The 26,511-nt window shown below is 37.0% G+C and overlaps 2 protein-coding genes across 5 annotated transcripts; both read left to right on the plus strand.

The window, feature by feature from the left end:
- kif5ba (kinesin family member 5B, a) lies at positions 1–20,674 on the plus strand. Of its 2 annotated transcripts, none has more exons than XM_016248764.1 (26): positions 1–320; positions 6,280–6,367; positions 6,458–6,531; positions 7,547–7,651; positions 7,771–7,819; positions 7,977–8,032; positions 8,163–8,250; positions 8,434–8,558; positions 10,119–10,223; positions 13,120–13,265; positions 13,466–13,614; positions 13,912–14,120; positions 14,307–14,375; positions 14,484–14,690; positions 14,794–14,937; positions 15,261–15,449; positions 15,583–15,700; positions 15,811–15,866; positions 15,966–16,075; positions 16,294–16,395; positions 16,631–16,691; positions 16,804–16,875; positions 17,041–17,145; positions 17,500–17,716; positions 17,826–17,961; positions 19,262–20,674. In XM_016248764.1, exons 1-26 carry the CDS (start codon positions 195–197, stop codon positions 19,263–19,265), a joined length of 2,910 nt encoding a protein of 969 aa, XP_016104250.1. In that variant the 5' UTR covers positions 1–194; the 3' UTR covers positions 19,266–20,674. The 2 variants fall into 2 exon arrangements, with proteins under 2 accessions (XP_016104250.1, XP_016104251.1); XM_016248765.1 differs by having other exon boundaries at positions 15,264–15,449.
- On the plus strand, positions 20,617–25,930 carry LOC107563810 (dual specificity protein phosphatase 14-like). 3 transcript variants are annotated; one of them, XM_016248766.1, is made up of 3 exons: positions 20,639–20,645; positions 21,754–21,807; positions 25,385–25,930. In XM_016248766.1, exons 2-3 carry the CDS (start codon positions 21,777–21,779, stop codon positions 25,894–25,896), a joined length of 543 nt encoding a protein of 180 aa, XP_016104252.1. In that variant the 5' UTR covers positions 20,639–20,645; positions 21,754–21,776; the 3' UTR covers positions 25,897–25,930. The 3 variants fall into 3 exon arrangements, with proteins under 3 accessions (XP_016104254.1, XP_016104252.1, XP_016104253.1); XM_016248768.1 differs by lacking the exon at positions 21,754–21,807 and having other exon boundaries at positions 20,617–20,645; XM_016248767.1 differs by lacking the exons at positions 20,639–20,645; positions 21,754–21,807 and adding an exon at positions 23,850–23,902.
- Positions 25,931–26,511: the final 581 nt, after the last annotated feature.

The raw sequence follows: 26,511 nt of genomic DNA on the forward strand, positions 1-26,511 counted from the left end.
GTGACGAGTGCGAAGTGACGTCACCGAACTGGGGGCCGGGTGATCCTCCAACGCGGCTCTTTCTGTGTAGTAGTCACACGGGCCGGGAAACAACAACCCAGGCCGGGATTTTGGAGCGAGGTGGTGTCCCCACTCCCCCTGTCCGTGTGCGTGTGTTCTGGCCGGTGTTCTCGTGATTCGGTAACCGGGGGAAGATGGCGGACCCGGCAGAGTGCACCATTAAAGTCATGTGCCGTTTCAGGCCATTGAATAGCTCGGAGGTGACGAGGGGGGACAAATACATCCCCAAATTTCAGGGAGAGGACAGCGTCGTTATCGGGGTGAGTGATATTTTGGGACCGAGTTATTTTGTATCCTTTATTTTTTGGTTGTTCTCGCGCGAGCGGATAATGCTAATGACCGCAGTCCATCAGAACCAGAATTTGTCACGAGCTGTTGATCTGAATATTTGACACCGACACCCGCATCTGCATCCGATCCGGTGATACTCGAAACCGACCGTTTAATTCGGACAGAAATTTTAATTTAGTTCATTTCAATGTCGTTTCCTCATGAGCTTCATGCTAACCGTGTTAGCCAGTCCTGCACATTCAACGCGGAAACACAGTTAGTTTTACACTTTTAGGACAGCGAGAACTTATTTTATTTATTCATTCAGTTTATCATATGTAGTGGTTGCACCTTGTAGGTTTTGATTATTATTTTATACATATAATTGTGTAAGTTTGGGTGTGGATATATGTTGAATGAGCAGGAAACTGTCCATATTTGTGGGCGTTTGTAAATACTGAGAGAAAATCTATGTTTTCAAACGTTTCGATATCAAAATCCACCAAATATGTCCCCATCTCTTTTACTAATATTTAGCTATATTAAGTAATAATAAAGCTACATATTGTCATTCATAAATACCTATTTATGGTGTAATTTATGTGTGTTAAAATATGTAGTTTTGTAACAGGAAAGACAATATGTTATTTGGTAAATTAACTACATTTTATGTTGTTACTGTACTAAAACCTAAGCAAATAATTAAAATACAAATACAATTTTTTTTCTATAAACCTTTACAGAAACATTTTTAATTACAATTTTCTAAATATAATTTTATTTTGTGCACACCCCTTTTGCGACCCACGAAAGTTTATTGGACCCTAGTTTGAAAACTCTTGCTCTTTATAACATCAGCAGTCACATTTGCGTAAATGTGTGTGAATGACAGGTGAAATTGGACATGAGGCTGCTTATTGGATAAAATGAAAACAAAAGCTTGGTTTAACCTCTTTTTCTAGCACATATACCTATTAATATATATATAACTAGGCATCTATTGAACCAAAGACCTGAATGTAACATCCTATTTAAAAGGACCTAGAAGAGATGCTGATGTTCCTGGTATGATCCGTATGTGCAGAAACATGATTCTTAGTGTTGCATTGGCATCTACGTGTATTTGTGTGTGGGAAATTGATCAATCATTGTCACTGTGCGTTGATTATCTTTAAACCCAGTTCAAACATAACAGTATATGCCATAAGCTCTGAAGTTTTTTTTTCATGGCTGACTAAACTATGGCATGATGAATGACATTTGAAAGCAAACATGCCATGTGGCAAGCTGAATCATACAGGTGACTACCATCCCTTTTCATGTAAAAAAAAATAATGATTTCATTGAGCAGTTTTTCTTGTACATCCTCTTCAATTTCACAAATCTTTTATGGTGTTGTTAAGGGTCAGGTATTCCTGTCTGGTTACAGTGTGTGGGTACGTTCCTGAAAGACTGGCTTTGAAACGGATATGTTTGTTTTTGTTCAGTGCTCGCTCTCTTAATAGTCCTCTTGTGTGTATGAAGATAACATGAGAGAATGCCCAGGAACTGGAGAGACTCCTTCAGGCTTATCCACAGTAATTTGAAAAGAGTGTGTGTGAGCACTAGAAGGAAGGTGAGATAATGCTTTGGAAATAGAGAGCGCTCCACCCTGTGCAGCCCCTGGGTCTCTGTGTGTCTAAGCGAGGCGAGAAAATGGTTAGGTAAGAAAGTGTCTCGATTAGAACTCTGGGAAAATGTTCTCTTCACACAAGAGTCTGGCCTTGCTTCTGTATCAGTATTGTGTCCAGCCCAAGCATAAGAGTGAAAGCATATTATGGTGTGCATTGTAGATTGAAACTGATAATCTGTTTCACAAATATTGACACTTTTCTACATGTTTATCAGTTCATAAAACAAATATGAAAATAATTTTGCAGCAATATTTTAATTAGATAATGCTGCTTTTATTAAATACATTAACAGTCATATAAATTATTTTTGTGTTAATAATAATATATGTAATTATTGTTGCATTATTATTAGTTCATTATAGTGTCAAAAATGACACTATAATACAAAGTGGGTCCTGAACACAAAAATAATTGGTACAGGGTGATCTCTTGTGCATTATGAACAGGTTGCTGTTATGTGTACAGAAACATGTATTATTTGAACATGTTTAGTGGCAGTCACTAGTCTTCCCCTACTGGCTCCTTTGTCAATATTCAAAATCTGCACATTTTAGAGACTTGCAGCTACAGCAGAAACATGTTACAGACTGTAAACCAGTGGCATGCTTGTGAAAAGTCATTCCCTCTAGACTTTGGTCATCTTAAGACAGTCATTTTACCCTGATCTATCAAAGAGTCCATTATTTTGGCCATGCTTTAGCATATTATTGATTGATAATAATAATACCACTGAATTGTAGGCTTATTCCACAGAGTTTTGCATCTTGTTTAGGCTAGGTCAGGGGTGGCCAACGTCGGTCCTGGAGAGCCACAGTCCTGCTGAGTTTTGCTCCAACCTTGACAAAACCTACACCTGCCTGTAGCTTTCTAGTAACCCTTAGACCTTGATTAGCTTGTTCAGGTGTGTTTGATTAGAGCTGGAGCCGAAATCTGCAGGACTGTGGCTCTCCAGGGCCGGAGTTCGCCACCCCTGGGCTAGGCTTAAATTAGTTGATAAAGTATTCATCTTTTTTTTTTCTTTGAATATGATTAAGAGAATCTATCAATAACTGATGATTAAGCAGTTGTGCTTCTTGTCACAAGGCGCGTTTCCATTACCCTTCAAATTGCGCAAATTGAAATTGCGAATTGAAAATACGCCTAATGGAAACGCGTCAATTTCGCAAAAACGCCCATATATCGCAAAAAAGATTTTACGCTCGCATGAGGTGGTTTTTCAGGCAATGCGAAAAAGGATTAATTCGCAAAACTGCAATGGAAACGGCTTTTTTGCATTTACAGGTCACATGGCGTATGTAAAAAGTCATATGATCATTCTTCAGTGTACTATAACCTCCAAGAAACACTTCATAAGTGGCCACGCTCCAGTATAAGGGGCTTTCCCTACTATTAATACTTAGACAATTTACACTGCACACGTCTGCGGTGCAGTGTGGCTCTGATACGGTCACTGAACCTGATTGCGGCCACTCAATGCTTGTGTTTATGTTTTTATACAGGTTATGGTTTATTCCAGCCGCGCCACGCACGTTTCTGAAGCGGCTCTCTTTGCTGCTTCTGTAAAGATACACGCATAAACCTCCTTTGAATAAATATAGCCAAAATCCCACCAAAATCCGTTGCCATGACTTATCGCGAGAGGCAAAAAGTTACGTTTTAGCCGCATAACATTGGTTAATGGAAACGCCGTCATTTCGCAATACTTTTTTATCGACATTCAGAAAATATCGGCAAAGTTTTGCTAAAATCTGTAATGGAAACGCGCCTACAGTAAAGATATGGGACCCAGTCAGCATGCAATAATAGTGCAACGTTTGCACACTTATGATTTGACATTGCTCTGATAAAACAAGGTAGCACCAGTCAAAGATTAAACTTTATAGATCAGGTGAGAGAATTAATGTAGATTGTTGTGTCATAATGGCAGTTTGTCCAGTGTGATGGCTGGATGAGTGCGGTGCTTATTTGTTCCATTACTGGTCCTGACTGTTATTTGTGTCCCTGATTAGGGGTCTTAAGTCATTTTATGTGTATGTACCTTTATGATGCATATTTGTTTATATGTGTATAAATTAATCAGATGTTTCTGAAACTGTGTTATGTTATAAAGGCCTTAATTGTCTTCCCTTCAGCAAAAACTCCATGGAAAAGCTTATAGTTTGCGGCCAAGGAGTTGGCATCCTTTCTTGGTCACTTTGCACTTTACCAGAAGTTGAATCTGCAGTATTTTGTTGGCAGCACAGATCCTTAACCATTAAGCTACTATCACCCCAATTGGAAAACTTAATAAAATATCATAAAATTATCTTGCTTAATTTAATTGTCTTTTTTATTACACCTTAAGAAGTCATTTATTCACATTAAATTAAAAGTTATACTTGCAATAAAATGTGCAATAAAATTGTGTTTATGTAAACAGATTTAAAGGGTTGGTTCACTGGTTTTGTTCTAGGCTTGATTGTGTTTATGGGGTGCAGTCTAACATGTGTTAATGCTTCGTTTTTCAAAAAACGCTTTATTTTTCACATAATTTACCTTTATTCCACACCGCTCTGTCCTTTCTCTGAGAAGCGGGCTGATCTTTTCCTGTTTTAATGAAGCCCCGCCCTCAGAAATAGGCGATGTGCTCTGATTGGTTAGCTAGCCCAGTGTGTTGTGATTGGCTAAACCGCCTCTAGTGCGCATCTAAGGGTCCCGCCCCTCACCTCAGCGGCATGTGCTCTGTTTGTATTGTAAACTACGGCATCGTTAATATCGCTTATCAGTTTGAGCCCGATTGAGAAGCAGAGGATATTATTGAAGAGGATCGTGCAGAACCTGTGCAACCACGACTTTTAATGGAAGGCCTATGTTTTTTGTTTGTTGTTGTCTCATACTTTTAGATCTGCTGTTATTTGTAAATGCTACTGCTTATGTTAGCTTTTAATATACCGTTTTATCCTGATTAAAGCTTTAATACAGTATGGCAACTGCACACGTGTCCATGTTTAACGCTTCTCATAGCTATGTGAAAATAAGTGTATAATTGGAACAGTTCATTGTTGGAGCTGAGCTGAATGAAAGAGAGAGAGAGAAAGATGCAGAGTGTGTGGGGACGCGAGGAACAGTATTAAGAACCGCTGCTTTAGAACATTGATTTTAAAACTTGTGAATCCATTAGAATCGTTAGAAGACAGAATTGCGATTCATATATGAATAGATTTTTACATGCACCCCTAGTTTTCTCTTCCTCTTCTCTAAAGCAGCGCAGCATGGCCTCGCCCCCTTTGCTGCCTTTTTCTGAGGGCGGGGTTTTTCAGGGTTTGTGATGTCACGATTCCTGGAAGTAACTCTTTGTAGTCCCTACCAGCCGTTTTTGTAGGCATTAAACCGCCAGAATTTTAAAAAACGATATCTCTCGTTTGCATTGAACTTTCAGCTTGGTAACTTTGCAGATATTGTTTATGCTCAAACAGCAACATTACACACTAACTAATGTTAAAAAAGTGAAATCGCAATCAACCACCCCTTTAAGATGAATTGCTTGTTGTATTTTTCATTTTGCGTCATTTGTAAGTTGCTTTGGATAAAAATGTCTGCTAAATGAATAAATTTAATCAAATACGCATTGGGGTTGACTGACATACTTTGTAATTTTTTTTAATATAATTTTTTTGGCCCATTCAAGTTTTAATCCCAGCAAACCTAAATACTACATTTTAGTAATAGTAAGTTATTTTAATATATTGAAAGTACTATTGATTATTTTTATTAGTAGTATTCAACATTGTTAGGCAATAGTAGTCTAATATATTTCTTCTGTGAATTATTTTACAGTAGAACAGCATATATATGGTGTAGTAGGTTTGCTTTAAGTTGTAGTTTTTGCCTTGTTTATATTGAGAATTGTTAAAACAGTCTTCTAAAACAATGTACATAGTGCCATGTTATGACATACAACTTGAAAGCCAGTAAATTTAATGGTTTTATTATTTCATAGTAATTATGCTGGTATAACCTGAGTAGTACCACATTCCTTTGATACAGCAGTATATGTCATTTACATTCATGCTGCGGTTTTTAATTAATTGTACAAATTGCTTGTACAGATCTTCATTCTTTCACTTCTTGTCAGCTGATAAATCAAGCCAAGCTGTTTATTCTGTAACAATTCAGGCTGTTGCATGTTTTGTCACAGTAATTCTTGAAAACCTAAAAAAAAATTCATGTGTTCAGTGATTTAATGGAACTTGTCCTGAATGCGCTTAATTTTATATTTATTTTATTTTCTCCACAGGGTAAGCCGTATGTGTTTGACAGAGTTTTCCAGTCCAATACATCTCAGGAGCAAGTGTACACAGCCTGTGCTCAACAAATCGTCAAAGGTAAAAGCAAAAAGGTCACTTGATAGACCTCTGAATCAAAGCAAAAAGCAGAACATGGAATAAGTTTTAAGCATGATCATGTTCTCACAGATGTACTTGGTGGCTATAATGGAACCATTTTCGCCTATGGTCAGACATCCTCTGGCAAAACGCACACAATGGAGGTGAGCGAGAAATACAGTTGACATCTCTGCTGAGGTGAAAATTAAAAGTCATAATTTCTGTGCAAAACACTTTTATCATAATAGTTTAGATTATATTTAGTGCTGGGCGGTATACCGGTTCATACCGAATACCGGTGTTTATTTTTGTTATGATATGAATTTTTTAAATACCGCAATACGTATGTCGCTTAAACAACATTCGGAACACGACACTGTTTGAAAGGGGTCATACCGTCATGTACCTTGAAACCGGTATAATTTTGAAAAATACCGTGATACCAATTTTTGGTCATACCGCCCGGCACTAATTATATTTCATAATCACATGTAAATATTAATATTTTCCCCATACCTTATGTGTGGAAGATCTATTAGGTTCATGTGTCATATATACTTTCATTTTTAGGGTTGTTTTTGAGTGTATAGCAGCTTGTGCAACTTGTTAATTAGTTGTATTGGATTTGTGTGATAGTCAACTGGCTTTATTCATAATAAAGTCAAGTTCATTTATATGGTACATTTATACAATGCAAATGACATAAAAGCTGCTTTACTTTGAAAACATGCTTGATTGAGGCTTAAGGTGTTCAGTATACAAATGTTTGGGGTCAGATTTCTTTTTAATTTATATGTTTAAGCAAGGAAACATTAAAGTGACCGTAAAGTCATTATATAATGTTCCAAAACAATTATTTTTTTGCTGTTCTTCATGCTATTCTTTAAATTTTTTATTCATCAAAGAATCCTGAAAAAAGCACCAAATCAACATATTAGAATGATTTCTTAAGCATCATGTGACACTGAAGACTGGAGTAGTGTACAGTATTACAATTTTTAACTGTATTTTTGATCAAATAAATGCAGCCTTGGTGAGCATAAGACTCTTTCAGAATCATAATAAATTTTACTGACCAAGCTCTTAAGCCGTAGTGTGAACAATATAATGGAGCAAACAGGTGTCTTTACACAATGTTTATTCTACTTTTATGAATGAGGTATTGTGGTTGTTCTTTAGGGAAATCTCCATGACACAGATGGAATGGGAATTATTCCCAGAATAGTGCAAGACATCTTTAACTACATTTACTCTATGGATGAAAACCTGGAGTTCCACATTAAAGTAAGTCTTTGCCTTTGCACACGATTTTATTAGCAGCCTTTCTTCTTATTCTTTAAAAGCTTGACATATTGCTTCATATTTGTATCTGCTCTCTTGATTGTGTTTTTACTTATTTTCAGGTGTCATATTTTGAGATTTATCTGGATAAGATTCGGGACCTGTTGGATGGTGAGTGTGGTGGCTGTTTTAAGCCTCACGTCTGCTAGCCAGCCACTTCATCTTAAAAGCATTTCTAATGATGTTCAGATCATCTAAAACTCAATAGTACAGCTTTTGTTGTGACATAATGTTTCTCTTTCTATCTCTCTCTCTTGTTGTCTTGTAGTTTCAAAGACTAATTTATCTGTACATGAAGACAAAAACAGGGTTCCTTATGTCAAGGTGAGTTCATGAAACCTGATGTCCCATCACTGTCACCAGTGTCCCATTAAAATCCTTACACAAAGTGGTAATTACTGCTGATCTTTAAAGAATATAAGTTGTTTATTTTTGTGTGTCTTTCTGGTTTTAGGGCTGCACTGAGCGATTTGTTTCCAGCCCAGAGGAAGTGATGGACACTATTGACGAGGGCAAATCTAACAGACATGTAGCTGTGACAAGTATGAATGCTTTCAGAATAAATATTTTCAGTAAAGAGAATAAAATATAATTATCTTTCCATAAACCGAGACTAAACCATATCGTATCTGGAAACTCTAACATCTGCATCCTTCATTTGAGCTGATGCTTGTAAACAATGCTATGTGGGTTTAGTTGTAATAATGTCTTTGTGTGTGTCTCAGACATGAATGAACACAGCTCCAGGAGTCACAGTATCTTCCTGATCAATGTGAAGCAGGAGAACACACAGACAGAACAGAAGCTCAGCGGGAAACTCTACCTAGTCGACTTGGCAGGCAGTGAGAAGGTGTGTGTGTGTCAAACTTTTGTCTTGTAGTACATTTATGTGATGAAAGTCGAGTCGACGCCGACTAGTCGCTGATCACTTCATTAATGAACAAATAAGCCTGAACATTGGGCTGAGACTCGAACACCTTATGCACAGCTATGCTATGGCATATGACGCAGCACTGCCCACATAACTATTGCTCCTATAACAGGTCAGTTTTAGCAGTTTTTTTGTCTTTGGGTCATTATATTTCTCACAGATTTCTGCTCGTTCTAAATCAGATACAGATAAAGTAGCACAGTAAAGATTACATTTATACAGTGCTTGAAGTGGGCCGGTATTCTTTAGCATCCTGGCACTTTTTCATGCATACTGGCACTTCTCACATGTTGCTGGTACTCGGAGTCAAAGCATCAGTGTCTGGGTGATTCGAAATGACACTATATAAATCACACTACCCAGGACGTGGTACCATGAATCACGTGAATGAATGCAAGCGGAGTCGGTCTACCTCAGGGGTTTTCAATGTGTGGGGCACGAGAGAATGTCAGGGTAGTAGAATAATAAATAATTATTGATTACTCATTTGAATCAGTACATGATAACGAAAACAATACCTTAAAAATGAAAAGAAGCAGGTTTTTGCAATCATTTTAAACCGGTAAACTCCTGGAAAGTCCAAGGATCCAGTGAGCAATTCAAACAGTAAGTTCAAAACAGCGCTAATGCAGAGAAAACAGCCGATTTCATCAGAGATTGCGGCGAGAATAGTGACGTCCAGTCAGTAAATTATTCTTTTCATTGTGTATTTGGCTTAAAAGTGAGTGTTTTATAATTGATGCTGGCTGAAGGTGTTTGTGGTGGTCAGATTTTTAGTGATTCTGAATGGGTCCTTATAGTATAGTAGTAGCCTACAGTCAGGTCAAGGCAGGAGCTTTAGTGGTCTTTGGTGTCTCCCTTTGGTATCATAGCTTGATTTGTGCTTATTTGTATTGAAAACGTTTATTTAATGATTGATTGATTGATGGTGGTGGTGGGGGGTAGTACCGGCACTTTTCCACTTCAAGCACTGCATTTATATGAACGCATTAGTGAGAGAGTTATTGTGTGTGTGAATTCATTGTACTTGGTAGCGTCTCGCTACTAATAGTGAAGCTGTGGGATTTAGGTATTAAATTGTTTTTTATAAGCTATATTATTGAGAAATCACAGAACAGTGTTGACAATACATTTCCACGCTACTGAATGATTCTGTGCGTGTGTGATGTGTGAGCTACTGTCTGTAGACTATGGTGTGTGTTACAATGCAGCAGCGCATTAGATTAGAACGGCGATTAACTTTGTGGAGTGCTTTCGAATTATGCATTTATTTGTCATTTTAACTGTTTGGAAACGGAGCGTAAATGTGGACTTCAAATATTTCTTATCCTGTTGCACCCTCTATAGGACCAGCAACTAGTCGACGTCAAGCTTAAAGCGCCATGGCAGGGCATTAAAGTCGATTAGTCGGTGCAACCCCTATCTTGTAGTGCAGTAAAACATGAGTTGAGTGTGTTAAACTCTTGTGTTCTTTCACAGGTCAGTAAAACAGGAGCTGAAGGCGCTGTGCTAGATGAAGCCAAAAACATCAACAAGTCTCTGTCATCTCTGGGCAACGTGATATCGGCCTTAGCCGAGGGCTCTGTGAGTCTCTCACTCTCACTCACACACACACACACACACAAACACATACATATGCTCACAGGCTTTAGATCAGTTCTGTACACTCTTTTGATTTGTAGCGTTTAGGTCCTGGAGCGATGACGCTAGCGCGTATGAGTTGTGTTCAGAGATTCACTTTAGCTTTTTCCAATTAAGTTTTGCTGTTCTTTATCGGTATGACCAATAATGGTGCTTGTGCATAACCAAAGGACAATATAATAAAATAAAATGAAAATTAAAAAAAAAAAAATATATATATATATAATTCAATACAATTTAAGATAATTGAATATAATATAGAATAATTAGTGAATTTTCAGTTTTGGCAGAAACCATTGGCCGAAATGGTAATGCTTAACTATAGAGGTTGACCGATATGGGTTTTTCTCTGGCCAATGCCGATATTTAGAAATCAGGGCAGCCGATGACCGATATATGATACAAAACCGTTCTGAAGCATGCTTTTTGTTTGTTTGTTTGTTGACAGACACCAGTGTTTCCCACAGACTTGCAAATGCAAATTCATTCTCTGCCAGCAAGAGGCACTTTTGGAGCGGGAGAAATATAGCGGTTTCCCTGGTAACAGCTGTAATCAAATAAGTGATGCGCTCACAAACGCTACTTTATCAGGCATTACAGGAAAAACTAAATGAAAATGACATCGAAGCTTTTCTGAAGATGGTCGGTTCTTTTCAAAGATACATTCATATAAAAAAAACACCCATGCCGCATTTTGATTTTGAAATGCTCATGTTTATTCAATGAAGTGTAAGCCTTTTGGAAAATCTATTTGTGGCTGTCAGTTTTAATATTGTGACGGGCCGCCACAAATAAATCAATGTATGGTAAACACACTGCTATAAGTCAAATGGCCATAATCTAAGTGATAACAAAAATAAAAGAGTTCACTCATATTACACAGCCTGCTGCTCATAACTGCTGGTCATGATGACGTGGAGGCTATGTCGAACCCACAGACACATTTAATGAGGAAACTTGGCGTGCACGTTTTAGCCAGAAGTTTTGTCTGAATTGCACATGTTTCTACTTTCCCATGCAAATGACTTGTTGCACTTATGATAAGCATGGTCGGCATCAATTCTAGTAGGGTACAACGTAATTAATCCAATGCAATCCAATACCCATCCAATGCTGTGTTTTCACTGTGAAGTGTCTGTTGCATGCACACAATGTGGATAAGCTACAATAGATAAACATATCAGCTGTGTGGGCACTAGGGCTGGGTTAAAAATATTAAACTTCGCTAAACATTTGTAGCATGCCTCCCATCCAATAATCGCAATGTGCTTTGGTACTTTTGATTTGATACAAATTCTGTCAATGTTATAACAAAATTCAAACGTTAAAACGGTACATTTTGACTTTTTAATGTGGCACAACAAATCACTGCCTCAATTGAAGCAGCAGCGTGCACCATATTTCACATTCAAAAATCAATTAATTAATTTTTTCGCTTTTTTATTTATTTTTTTTCTATGCAGATGCACTCCCCAATAAAATCATCCCACTAACTATGGTTCATTCTTTCTAAATATAGCTATTTAAAGGGGTCATGAACTGCCTTTTTTTGTTATTTTGTACTGTTCTCTGAGGTCCACTTATAATGTTAAGATTTTTGCATCAAAAAAACATCATAATTTAGAAGTAATAGGATATTTTCTATAGGCTATTTTGACCCCCCTCATTGGAACACTCTGTTTGAATAGGTGTGCGCCGTGCGGATCGTAGACTCGGAAGTAAACGCCCACTGCTATGATTGGCTAACAGTTGTGTGTATGTTTGACAGCCTACATCCTTCACAGATGGACGCATACTCCATACATATCAAATAATCTGTAATAACAGACAAAGCAATAGTGACCACGTAATAAAAACACTTGTGTGGTGAGACATTACTGTCGGATCCAATATATTCGGCACAGCATCGTCTTTTAGTTTCAGTCTTTCTGAAAATCCCGCGTCGAATTGTTCCTTGTTTGTAAACGAATCCGTGGTAAAATGAAGTGAACAAAGGACCAAGTTCTTAATGACGCGGTCTGGAATTTCATTAAAAATAAAGTTCATCCACTCTTTCCTAATGCTGGGATCAGAAGGAAGGCAATGCAAAGACTGTTTTTCCACAACTTGGCACTGAACAGCATCTTGTTGTCTTCGAAGCATTTTTAGCGTTTGATTTCTTCGTAGACCTGCGTTCGCCCCTCTTGTTATTTACTCTACATTCGCAAATTGGTGGGCGGGGCTGAACAGGCAGTGATGTAGAAGCAGGCGTTGCTCTTCTTCAGCGGAGGCAGTGTTTAGCCACACTATTACATCATAGAGTGGCACATTCCACAAGGTGCCATTTTGGCAGACTGGCTTCAATATAAGCATTTTTTAGACTACCGAGAGAGTTTTGAGTTCTGAAACTTACAGGATGTTTTTAGAGTACAATGACCTCTTATATGTGAAAAGATCAAGGGAATTTTGGTTTCTCAGTTCATGACCCCTTTAAGTAATCTGGTGAAAATTCCAGTACTTTCCTACACAATGTCAGTTTTGTCCAGTATTGTGCACCCTGTAGTTTTCAGTTTGGACATGATGGGCAGCAAACTGTACCGTGCTGATAGTACACAACAGTCCTTGTGTTCTCCTCGTTGGCAGGACAGTTTTGCACATGGGCTTCTCGAAACACCTTTGGGTAAAGATTTGAACAAATAATTTTTTTTATTTCCCTCAGTTGTGGTCATTGAACTTTATTAACATTTACTTCATAATGGAATTCATATATTTAAATCTGTTTTATTAATATTTGATCTCATTTGATCTAATTTGTTCAAATAAATAAATGTGAAAATAAATCTCTTTATTTCTTTCTCAGGCGTACGTTCCATACAGAGACAGTAAAATGACAAGGATCTTGCAGGATTCTCTGGGTGGAAACTGCAGGACCACCATCGTCATCTGCTGTTCTCCTTCCTCATATAACGAGGCCGAGTCCAAATCCACCCTTATGTTCGGACAGAGGTGAGCAGACACATTCAGGTTTTTTTTTTTTTTTAGCTCTGTCACTTTGTCTGTTGTCACCATTTATAGTAAAGGTGTCACTGGTCTCACTTGTTTGTTATGCATTTATGCAAGAATAATTACAACTCTATATATTTATACAAAGTTTGTGTGAAGAGAAAGACACCAGTTTACAGCTGTGATTGGGTTTGTGTTTGCAGAGCCAAGACTATTAAGAACACAGTGATTTTGAATGTAGAGCTGACAGCAGAGCAATGGAAGAAGAAATATGAGAGAGAGAAGGAACGAAACAAGAGCCTTCGAAACACCATCACATGGCTGGAGAACGAACTCAACCGCTGGAGAAATGGTCAGATGCCTATTTTGATTATTATGTGTATATTATTATTATTATTATATTTTTTACATACAGTATATGATACAGTTTTGTCCTTATGCATTCAAAACTTTGCAGTGCTGTCCTTTGCAGTGCTGTCTGAAACCACTTGTGAAATGCTTCTGTTTTTGGCATTTTTGTATCTAAAGTGATAGATATGATTCATTGTACATTTCTTTAACATTTTTCAAAGTCCTAAAATATTTTATTTAGGTTTAAACTTTTAAAAGTACACGCATTTCCTCAGAGTTCTCTGTTTGTTTCCCGCAGGTGAAAAGGTGCCTGCAGAGGAGCAATTTGATAAGGAGAAGATTAATGCTGAAGTGTTGGCACTGGATAACACAACTAATAATGATAAATTTGCATCCACACCAAGCATGCCGCCCATGCCAGGGATGCTCGGGGCCCGACTCGGCGATGTTGAGAAAGAAAAATGTGAGGTTGAACTCGTCAAACTTTACAAGCAGCTTGATGACAAGGTACACATACTCATGCACTCACAATTTCTTTAATAAAAATATATGAATCTACAAAATTTCCTCAAAAACCCCCTAGTTGCTACAGTCATGGTTAGAAGAATAAAAGCATGATGACTTTTCCTAAAGAATATGATTGACCTTGAATGAGAGCTTGATTTTTGTGTTTTGCATCTCATCTCTCTATAGGATGAAGAGATTAATCAGCAGTCTCAGCTGGTGGAGCAGCTCAAGCAGCAGATGTTGGACCAGGAAGAGGTTAGTGAACTCTCATGTGCACATGTGAAATTGGCGTAAAAGACTATTAACGAGTAGGCTAAACATTGTATATTCATGCTTGTGTATGTTTTTGCATATGTTTTGCAGTTGCTGGCCTCGTCAAGAAGAGACCATGATAACCTGCAGGCAGAGCTGACACGTTTACAGCTGGAGAACGAGGCATCTAAAGACGAGGTGAAGGAGGTGCTGCAGGCCCTGGAGGAGCTCGCTGTCAACTACGACCAGAAAAGTCAGGAGGTGGAGGACAAAACCAAGGAATTTGAAGCCCTTAGCGAAGAACTTGGTCAGAAATCTGTAAGTGCCAGAAGGGCTAATTATATATCAGTCTTTTACCTACACTCAGTCTGCTATGACAAGAATGACAATAAACTTGACTTTAAAACATTCTCTGTTCCAGAGTACTCTGGCATCTATAGACTCAGAGCTGCAGAAACTGAAAGAAATGGCCAATCACCAGAAGAAGAGGGTAACTGAGATGATGTCATCACTGCTCAAAGATCTGACTGAGATTGGCATTGCAGTGGGCAACAATGACATCAAGGTGAGTGACATACATATAGGTTTTTTTAAGGTGAAGTGTGTATGTTCTGCCAAACTAGCATCACCAGCCTATGAATGGCTTATTGTAGTTGTTAAACCAAGTATCTGTATCTATAAAGTGTTTGTACAAATGTATTAATAGATTTTAACAAACGATTATACACTTCACCTTTTATTGCTTATTTAGCACCTTTAGTAGCTTTAATAACCATAACTAGTTGATTTGTGGATGAAACTTAAATGTTAAGTCAAAAGAAAAAAAAGTCAAAATGGAACAATAAACAGTTAAAACTGAGTGATACTGAGGAATCTCTCTCTCTGCAGCAGCATGAGGGCAGTGGTCTTATAGATGAAGAGTTCACTGTAGCCAGACTCTACATCAGTAAGATGAAATCAGAAGTCAAATCAATGGTCAAACGTTGCAAGCAGTTGGAAAACACTCAGTCTGAGAGCAACAAAACGATGGATGAAACTGATAAGGAGCTTGCAGCATGCCAGTTACGCATCTCCCAGGTACGGTTTTACACTCTTGCCTCCTAAAACTCAGTTATTTCTTACATGGCAAACCCTGCACTATAATCTACGGAATCATAATGATATGAATAAATAAATATTTGATATTAACAAATGAATGTTTGTTTTGCAGCATGAGGCGAAAATTAAATCTCTGACGGAGTATCTGCAGAATGTAGAGCACAAGAAGAGACAGCTGGAGGAGGATGTGGACTCTCTCAATGAGGAGCTGGTCAAAATCAGTGCACAGGGTACACACAGGATCATATTCAGAAACAGATTATGCATGCGCATACGCTATTTCAAAATAATACAGTAGTTGTTTCTGCTTCCAATGTTTGGTTTGTGTTTGTGGCAACAGAGAAGGTTCATGCAATGGAGAAAGAGAGTGAGATTCAGAGTGCCAATGAGGTGAAGGTAAGAAATGTGTACACGTGCGCACACACACATACAAATGGGCTTGTTCAATTTGGATGTGTATTTTTTTTTAATACGAGTGCATGTTTGTGTGTTTAGGAGGCGGTTGAGAAGCAGATCCAGAGTCACAGGGAGGCCCATCAGAAACAGATCAGCAGCCTGAGAGACGAACTAGAAACCAAAGAGAGACTGATTACAGATCTACAAGAGTATGATACACACATTTCAGTTGACAAAGCAATTTCAGTCAGAAACTGAACTGGTAAAGTGTGTGGAAACGTACTGACTGATTTCCAGAAGTACAACACAGTCATAACTCATCTATAACATCACATCAAAGTTAAAATTCAGACTTGCAACTCTTGATTCACAGCAGTATTATTAATAATACACCAATAGCTAATACATTCTCTCCTCCTCTCTCTAGCCTGAATCAGAAGATCTTGTTGGAGCAGGAGCGTTTGAGGGTAGAACATGAAAAACTCAAATCCAACGACCAGGAGAAGAGCCGCAAACTAAACGAGCTCACGTATGTAATGCACAGTCAGTTCTATTCATCTCCCTTATTGTAGCAGTCGAACTGCTAGAACCGTTTATGAATCTCTTAATGAAACCCAAATTTCCCTGGTTTCGGTTATACATAAAAAAAAAAAAACAGCAATTTTGCATGAGGCGTAAATACACACCTGCATATTAAATGTATAATAAATTACAGATGTCTCTTGTGATGAGCTTGTTTTAATGGATTTGTGTGCACATTACAGTATGATGCAGGACCGCAGAGAACAGGCCAGACAGGATCTGAAAGGCTTGGAGGAGACTGTGGTGAGTGCAATTCCTCATGTCAGCCCAACGGGGCAACTAAAGATGACGGTTTTATTCACATCATGTGGTGTGTATTTTCAAATAAGGTTTTTTTTTTTTTTTACTATTTAAGGCCAAAGAGCTGCAGACGCTGCACAACCTCAGGAAACTGTTTGTTCAGGATCTGGCGACTCGTGTGAAAAAGGTAGGAGTTAATCTGTCGCGCATCTTCCTTTAGTTTTCATATCTATTCTGTGTCTGTTTTGAAAGTAAACTTATGTCAATGTAAATCCATATGCAGAGTTTCTTTCCAATTAGTCAACTTGGTGGGTATTTAATTGAAGGGTTTTTGTTTTTTGTCTGTGTGTAGAGTGCAGAGATGGACTCTGATGAAACTGGTGGCAGTGCTGCTCAGAAGCAGAAGATCTCTTTCCTGGAAAACAATCTAGAACAACTCACCAAGGTCCACAAACAGGTAAATCCAAACCAAAAAAAGTCCTCTTAATATCATTCACACATGTTAGTAAATGTATTTTACTTGTTCAAAATCAAAATGTACAAACTCTTAATCTAAATAATTCATTTTATTTTGCTTATGTGTGTCTAACATTTTTCCTCTTACTCTATATTGCCAGTTTTATTTGCATGACAGATGTTTTTAGATTCATATTGCCAAAGCATTTTCATGGAAATAAAACTGCAAAACAACATGCATAAATTATTAAAAGATAAACAATTACAAATTACTTTGTAATCAACAAAAACAACAGAAGTGATTGAAGTATACATTTCTCTCTTTTACTCACTGGTGTTTTTCTGTCTTCTTTAGCTGGTGCGTGATAATGCTGACCTGCGCTGTGAGCTTCCTAAACTGGAGAAGCGTCTGCGGGCGACGGCAGAGCGTGTGAAGGCTCTAGAGTCAGCACTCAAAGAGGCCAAAGAGAACGCGGCCCGTGACCGCAAGCGCTACCAGACAGAGGTGGACCGCATCAAAGAGGCCGTGAGAGCCAAAAACATGGCCCGCAGAGGACACTCTGCACAGATAGGTGACTGAACGCTTACACATGCACAGTCACATTGATTCAAATTAACGCAACAGAAAAAAAGAGTCAATGATCTTTTCTCTCATGATTTGCTTGTATTTTCTGGTTGTAGCTAAACCCATCAGGCCTGGACAGCAGCCCGTAGCTTCTCCTACACACCCCAGCGTGGTGCGTGGAGGTGGCGGCGTACTCTACCAGAACAGCCAACCTATGCCTATCAGAGGAGGTGGCGTTAAACAAGACAAGAGGTTTGTACAGTTTTTAAGAAAGAATCTGTGGCTTTTGTTTGAAGAAAAACCATAATGGCACATAGGCCTGGGCGATAAAACGGTATCGATATTTATCGATGATACACCTTCTTCGATAACGATATTAAAAATGTTCGATATAGGCACGTGCTATGAGTGACACAGACAAACACGAACATGAGTGCTTGCCTGCCTGTGATGAGGAGATTGTGAATAAAAAAAATGAATATTAGTCAAATTTAAAATAAACATTTGCATTTGAATGCAAAAATGGTACAATCGAATGTTAGGTCTGCGTCAGGGAGCGTCATCAGCAGAGCGCGAGATGCGGTGATGATGATGTAAGTGACGTTGTAGGTTAATGTTTTGTTAGTCAAGCCCACGAGACGTGCAGTTGCTGCGTTATTCATTCAAAATATTAGAGATATATAGTAGCTCAATGTGTAGAAGATCTTGAGTAGGTTCAAACCGAAAACAAGCCATTCACACAGAACGCATATTCAGCTCATTTTTTAGACGGACAAATATGACTGCTGCACTCGCATCTCGTACAAGAGATGTAGCCGTGCAAAGTTAAAACAGTTTAAACTTTTAGAAAACACGTCACAAATCTGTGGAGGTTTATTCCTTTTCACTGCGTCTCATATGTTTTTAAAGGCAATCTGTGTGATGGGCAATTCAGCTCTTTGTATTAAGCAGTGCATAAATATGTGATGCTGTTTTGTTCATGATTGTTTATGCAATTTATGAAATTATATTTGATTTATATGAGAATTTAGACGTAATGCACGTTTTTTTATAGACCGTTATTTCACTGCGTTGCAACTTTATGTGCTGCATTATTTTGCTCATTGCGCTGTTAATCTGCATATAAAACATTAGAAATTAAATATTTGTTTAATTTTTATTTTGTGTTTGACTGTTAAAACAACAACAAAAAATTGTTGTTTGTCTCAATAAATTGAGTTAATTTAAAAATACAGTGGTTAAATGTAAAAAAATATATATATTGCTCTGTTTTACAAAGGTTCTAAAAATGTCAGCAATTATCAATACCGAACGATATGAAATATTATATCATTGATACATTTTTTAGCTATATCGCCCAGCCCAAATGGCACAATTGAGTACCCACTTCTAGTGTAACAGCCTAGTTTTTGGAACATTTTGTTAATTTACTTCAATGTGTAATAATAATAATCATGGACTCCCCTCATGGGAGTATAAAATCCTTGGGTTTGTTAAGCACAACTTTATTGGATCCAGCATTCTCACTGCCAATTCTTCTTGTCTCGTTTAGCTGAAGATGAGTTTTTTTCCTCACTACCGAAGCTGCAAGAATGCAAGAAGTCGTCATGGAGATCTGCCATCCATTAACATAATCCCTCCTGCTGTTGTACATGGGAGGACGTCCGAATCGAAATATTCATGGCTGTACAGTTCCACTCTCCATCTTTTTTTCCCCTCCAAAGCAAATTATTTTATGAATATTGCACTCACACATGCACCAAACATGATATAAAAAGTAAATCAAGAAATAAATGTAAGCAAAGTGGACAGTTGACACAGAAGCCAGTGCAATCAGCTCTAATCAGTCTTCAGCTGCTCTCTGCTCAGATATTCCTGTGTGAAAGTACTCTGAACAGATTCAGATCAGAAACCAGATTGGTTTTACTTTTTGTGGTAACTAATAAAGGTGGAAAAGATTGTAGACATGAGTAACCGGGCCTTACACAGCAGGCTAATGCTGGAAGCATTTCGATTTAAACTTGCTGCTGCAAAGGCTAATGGTTAGATTTTGTTGTTGATGTTGTTTTTTTAGCCAAACAACTGAATGCTGTCCTGTCCTGCTTTTCACAGATCACATCTTGCATATCCAAGTTCTTATTTTAGCAGTCATAAACATCTGTATTTAAGATAGCTGTGTGTATTATTCCTACTTTTTCTGCATGTATCCTCGCTAATACCTCACTTTGTATTTGGACTTGTATGTCTAAGTGGTCAGCTGACATCTGTAGAAGTCCTCAGGTGACTTGGTTGCTTTCTTGCTCTGCCACTGTTACTGATCAGCCAATCAGTTTAGCAGAATGATGTGGGCGGGCTTATGTGTCATACACTACGAATTTGCATCTCCTTGAGGACATTGCAGACATTTGTTGTTTAGTTTGAATTCACGCTAGAATTCTCCTTTTTGTGGAGCAGGACATAATTCCTAATCTGGGACGTTATTACTCAAGATAGCCTTAAATATTTCTGTTTACACTTAACACTCCTGATATTGTTAAAGAAATGCTTATGAATTGTGAATTACAGGACAGAACAACCTTCTGTATCATTTTCAACTGTATTGCTTTCTGGGTGTTTTGTACCTATAAGCGTCGTCATAAGGGCCATTAAGAGCACGGTTGTGTTATTAGCCCTAAATTCTTCCCTTTTCAGTGCATGAAGGATAATTAATTGACGTTCATGGGGAATGCCACACATTTAATTAAACTTAAACTAATAACTATTTTTTTTATTACTGTGTAATAGAAACTCCATGACTTGTTGACAGAGAGTTCCACCAATGGACAAAGGCGCTGGATCATTCCAACAGTACAAGGTGTTTTTGGAAGATTCTGGTTGAAGGAAAAGAGTGAGAGGGGATGAAATTACTGATGACACTTTTTCTGGATGAACTGCATGTATGTGTGATTAAAACAATATTCTGAAACGTGTCTCTTTTTTTCTTTTTGTTTTGCTGTCTTTGACTTACTGATTTGGCATTTTGATTGCATCATGCCTACAACAGTGATCACACTCTTAAATGATGAAACTTACTTTTTTGCCTTTCACTCAGATTTGAATCTGCCATTTTTATTCTTACACTTACAATATAAAACAACATATATGTGAACAATTGCATTGTATCTGTCCCTGACAGTGTAAGTGAACTTGGATGGCCTTTATTTAAAAAAAAAAAAAAGGTCAAGTAAAATTTAAAGGTTAAAAAAAGCTACAGGTTATTTTTTTATTTTTTGTTCTCTGACTATTTTGGAGCATGACAGAATAATTGCAATAATTTAATTTTATATATATATATATATATAAATATTTTTTTTTTTACATTTATTGAAAGTCACAGAAGAGGAGCAGCGCCAGATGCCCAATATCAAACTACGCAGTAAATCCGGTGCGTAATCCAAAAAAACATGAAACCGGTTATATGCAGAGCTAACACTTCCTCAAAAAATCTTTTATTCAATGCTTCATCAGAGGCCGTAAAAAAACAAGTGCAAAATGTGTACAAAGGTGCAAAGCGTCACATTCCATATCGGACTTGGATTGTACTGTAATAGAACATATAGCCTCCCACAGATTCGAATGGGTGGTGACATGGAACTCCGCCTTTTGCAAATGGATTCGTGATTCGAGATCATTATATATCCCTTTGGTATGAATGAGTAAATTTTTTTTTGTTGTATGTATGTATATAAGAAACAAGATTTCTGGGTAAAATTATGAATTTTTTTGTTGTTTTTCTTTTGCATCTTGCATTAATGCTGTTTTTTTGTATTGAAGGTTTTTTGCATTAAGGAGTATTTACCATTAATATATATTAGAATTTCTTAAGGTAAATTGGATATTGTATGGTGCTTTTTTGTGCTGCGCGCATATTATGTTGTCCATGGTGAATATTGATGTTTTAATGTGCTATTTTGGAGCATGACAGAATAATTGCATTAAATTGCAATAATTTAATTTAAAATATATATATATATATAAATTTTTTTTTTTTACATTTATTGAAAGTCACAGAAGAGGAGCAGCGCCAGATGCCCAATATCAAACTACGCAGTAAATCCGGTGCGTAATCCAAAAAAACATGAAACCGGTTATATGCAGAGCTAACACTTCCTCAAAAAATCTTTTATTCAATGCTTCATCAGAGGCCGTAAAAAAACAAGTGCAAAATGTGTACAAAGGTGCAAAGCGTCACATTCCATATCGGACTTGGATTGTACTGTAATAGAACATATAGCCTCCCACAGATTCGAATGGGTGGTGACATGGAACTCCGCCTTTTGCAAATGGATTCGTGATTCGAGATCATTATATATCCCTTTGGTATGAATGAGTAAATTTTTTTTTGTTGTATGTATGTATATAAGAAACAAGATTTCTGGGTAAAATTATGAATTTTTTTGTTGTTGTTTTTTGCATCTTGCATTAATGCTGTTTTTTTGTATTGAAGATTTTTTGCATTAAGGAGTATTTACCATTAATATATATTAGAATTTCTTAAGGTAAATTGGATATTGTATGGTGCTTTTTTGTGCTGCGCGCATATTATGATGTCCATGGTGAATATTGATGTTTTAATGTGTGCAGGTGTGCACTAATCAATGTGGCACTTAGGAAGAGCTTTGTCTCGAAAACGTTTTGCACCTTTGTACACATTTTGCACTTGTTTTTTTACGGCCTCTGATGAAGCATTGAATGAAAGATTTTTTGAGGAGGTGCAGCCCTGCAACCGTGTGCGGATTTTCATTTCTGCTTATTACATTTATTGAACATTTATTTTTATTAGTTTATATTTAGTTAGTTATGTAGTTATTTTTATTTATTTTAAGCTGTTGAGACCCGGCAAAACATTGTATTTTTTCATGTCATTACATTGTTTAGAGCATTAAAATAAAAATAAAAATGATATTTCATTCATAAGTTATGTTACGTCCTTGCTAGAGGAGAGGACATCGGGACTCAATTTTTAAAAAATAAAATAAAAAGACATGAATGAAAATGCATAGGCAAAAACAAAACAAAAAATTCTTCTAAATCGCCAATACATTTTTAGTTTTCAGGATTTTTTTTTTACCAAACTTTGTATAAAGATAATTCTCAACTATATAACATAATGATTTGATATAACATTTGCTTTATGCAAAATGTGTGTAAAATGGTCATAAACAGGTTTTCTCATTATATATAATGTATCTATAAACTAAATCTAATTGGCATATTAATGTGTTTTTGGGGCAACATGTAGCCTAATGAAAAAAGAAGTGTAATAATGGGAGTAATAATTGGCAAGATTTTCATAATATATAATATTTAATAGGAATATTGAAATATAATTTATTTCCCTATTCATTTTTTGTGTCTCCCAAAATGCATAATATACATGCTTTAAGTCCCGGTGTCCTCATATAAGGACAAGTACGAAATCAATGTCCTGTTTCGTAACAGAAAGTCATATTTTGATTTGAAACCACGTAACATTTTCCTGAGATGTTGATTATGACACACAGTTAAAAAAATTGTCAGATTTAAGTGATAACTACAAAATATTATCATATTTCCATAAGAGTGTCACTAAATTAATATCAGACATTTTTGAAGACCAAGGAGTGGTCACGGTGAAACATCCAAACATTTGGTATCTCTGGAAAGCCCTGAATGAGCTCTGTACAGGACACCCAGACTTAAAACTGTGGCATGTATAGTCTCAGAACGTAACATTTTCCTCAGATGTTGATTATGACACACAGTTAAAAAAAATTGTCAGATTTAAGTGATAACTACAAAATATTATCATATTTCCATAAGAGTGTCACTAAATTAATATCAGACATTTTTGAAGACCAAGGAGTGGTCACGGTGAAACATCCAAACATTTGGTATCTCTGGAAAGCCCTGAATGAGCTCTGTACAGGACACCCAGACTTAAAACTGTGGCATGTATAGTCTCAGAGAAATTCACTCAAATATAATGTCCTCATATGAGGATGCAGGGTCTCGGGAGGTTAAAGGTTTGGAAAGACGGGGTGAGTAAATGTTGACTGGTGAGTTTTATTTTTGGATGAACTCTCCCTTTAAGAAAACACCTGCAGTACCAATATGTCCGCTGTGGGCTCCTGTCTTGTTGGCTGCCGCTGTTTGCCAATGGCGAACGTGTTACGTACGGATTATTCTTATTCTATGAGTAATATTTCTATGATAGCTACAGAATTGCTGTACTAAAACTGATATTGTTTCGTGCCGGTGCTTGTGTTCTTTATAATGCTGCTGCTGCTGCAAAGTAAAGCTGCTTACTTAGACCCTAATAGACAAACACACACCAAAGCCGAAGGAAAGACTGAATGAAAGTGTTGTCTTAGTCCTCGGAGCTCTGAGGTAAACTACGGTTTTGTTTGCCAATGGCGAACGTGTTACGTACAGATTATTCTTATTCTATGAGTAATATTTCTATGATAGCTACAGAATTGCTGTACTAAAACTGATATTGTTTCGTGCCGGTGCTTGTGTTCTTTATAATGCTGCTGCTGCAAAGTAAAGCTGCTTACTTAGACCCTAATAGACAAACACACACCAAAGCCGAAGGAAAGACTGAATGAAAGTGTTGTCTTAGTCCTCGGAGCTCTGAGGTAAACTACGGTTTGCATGGTTAAAATCGTCTGCTGTCAGTTCGAGCACATCAATCCATTTAGGCAATTTTGTTACTCGCTAGAGCTGTTGGGCAGTTGACGTGATTTATGTAGCCTACAACAGTGTCCTTCAATGCCATACTAAGCCTGTGCATACTATCCATACTAAATTCTATGTGATATTAGCGGATATTAGTAGTTTTCAATACTATTTAGGGTGGATAGTATGCACATTGGGACGCAGGGTTAGAGTTTTCATACTCGATGTCAAGGACCCCAAAAATGTGAGGGGATCCTAAATCCTCTTCCTAAAATAATAATAATTATATATATATATATGGAAGTTATATATTTTAATATAGAAAAACTAATTTATAGCTACTGTGGTAATATTTATACTGGTAAGATAATAATAATAAATGTATTATAAAGAGATCTAAATTAAGTAATTGTTTCCCAAATTAATTAATATTGTCAATGTACTGAAGCAAATTGTTAAAATATTATTTTTAATATTTACTTTATTAACTTATAAAGATAGCATATCTGATTAACAACTTTTTATTGCAGATCAACACAAACAATTTTTTTAACAAAGCTATATGCATGTTTATTTTTTCAAATGTTCTTTTTATATTACCTAATATCAAGTTTGGTTAATGTAAATATAAACAAAATACTTAAATTCTACGTATTTGATCAGTATCCTGAGTGAACAGGTCAACTTTGACAACCCTAAAAATACATTTATTTTTTTTTTCTTTGTAAATATGTCTTGAATTGAAAACCCCTTCTTATTCTTGCTGAAAAACTTTTCTAATTCTCGTAAAATCACATGCATTTGTATGAGATCACATGAATTGAGATTCAATATGGAATATTTGTACTTGTAAAACTTTTTATTTAATTATAAGCTTTTACGTGAGAAATATGCTTATATATTTCAGATTAGTTAATTCTAGAAATGATGTAATGTTAATCACTTTCAATGTATTATTTCTCCCTTACGCTCACAGTGATGATCTCTCAGATCACCCCGAGTCTGTACCTGAGTGGAGTGGAGGCCGTGAATCAGTCAGTGCTGGAGCACAGAGGCATCACTTTGCTGGTGAACGCCTGTGCTGAATACCCCTGTCTGGAGTATCAGGGGGTGAGGTGCGTTTGGGTGCCGGTGGAGGACCGTCCTCACGCCCCTCTGGAACAGCACTTTGACAGCGTGGCTGAGCAGATCCAGCAGAACCACACTGGAAGCACTCTGGTGTTCTGCTCAGCCGGGAGAAGCAGGTCTCCGTCTCTTATCATGGCGTATCTCATGCGGTTTGAGGGACTCTCGCTGCTTCAGGCTCATCAGCGGGTTCTGGCAGCACGGCCCTTCATTCGACCAAACGCGGGCTTCTGGAGACAACTGCTTCAGTATGAGAGGAAACTGACCCACAGCAACAGCATCAGGATGGTGGCTACCTCACAGGGCGTCCTACCTGAGGCCATCCAGCTCACACAGGACTCGTCATACTGCCTTAATGTATAATTCTTGACACCCTGAACTGGATATATTTTTATAGTGTGTGTGTGTGTGTGTGTTGATGATGTTTTTATGAATCAGATCATAACACTATGTACCATGTATTTTTTTAATAACATGTTTTTGAACATGTTTAATGTTACTACTGTGGTATTCCTTGAAGTACCATCAATTATCATATTAATACTGTAATCAGTCTCTCTTTATCTCCCAGTAATATGGCATAGTAAGATTAATTTTAAATCCCTAATTTAATGATCGAAGCTCTGTAGTTTTAATTATGATAAGTAAAACATAAAATTTAGTGTAATACAATGATAATTGAGTCTGTTGTAACATATTTGATGTATAGATTTGAACACATACATAAAAAATATGCATGGATAATCAAGTAAATCTACGCTGCGTCAGCCCAGTAAAAGTTAATCTTGAAATATTTATTTAACAATATAAAATGTATTATTATGTTTAAGCTAATGAAAATCATTAAATATTTCACAGCCCAAAGACATGTGAACCACAACCTGAATGTGGACAGAATTATTCTAAAAGTTCGACTAAAATTATAATAAAAGGCCTCAAATTAAATGTATGAACTATCAATCAGAGGGCAGAAGGCAT

The sequence above is a fragment of the Sinocyclocheilus grahami genome, unplaced genomic scaffold (genome assembly GCF_001515645.1).
Source record: "Sinocyclocheilus grahami isolate Dianchi unplaced genomic scaffold, SAMN03320097.WGS_v1.1 scaffold890.1, whole genome shotgun sequence".
Lineage (NCBI taxonomy): Eukaryota > Metazoa > Chordata > Actinopteri > Cypriniformes > Cyprinidae > Sinocyclocheilus > Sinocyclocheilus grahami.

Bases quoted from the DNA above. Each gene is read 5' to 3' on its own strand.
- kif5ba (XM_016248764.1), top strand. From the start codon at position 195: ATGGCGGACCCGGCAGAGTGCACCATTAAAGTCATGTGCCGTTTCAGG. The intron at 14,121-14,306 runs GTACACATACTC...ATCTCTCTATAG, and splicing joins ACAAGCAGCTTGATGACAAG to GATGAAGAGATTAATCAGCA. The intron at 16,396-16,630 runs GTATGTAATGCA...TGCACATTACAG, and splicing joins CGCAAACTAAACGAGCTCAC to TATGATGCAGGACCGCAGAG.
- LOC107563810 (XM_016248766.1), top strand. From the start codon at position 21,777: ATGCCCAATATCAAACTACGCAGTAAATCCG. The intron at 21,808-25,384 runs GTGCGTAATCCA...TTACGCTCACAG, and splicing joins CAAACTACGCAGTAAATCCG to TGATGATCTCTCAGATCACC.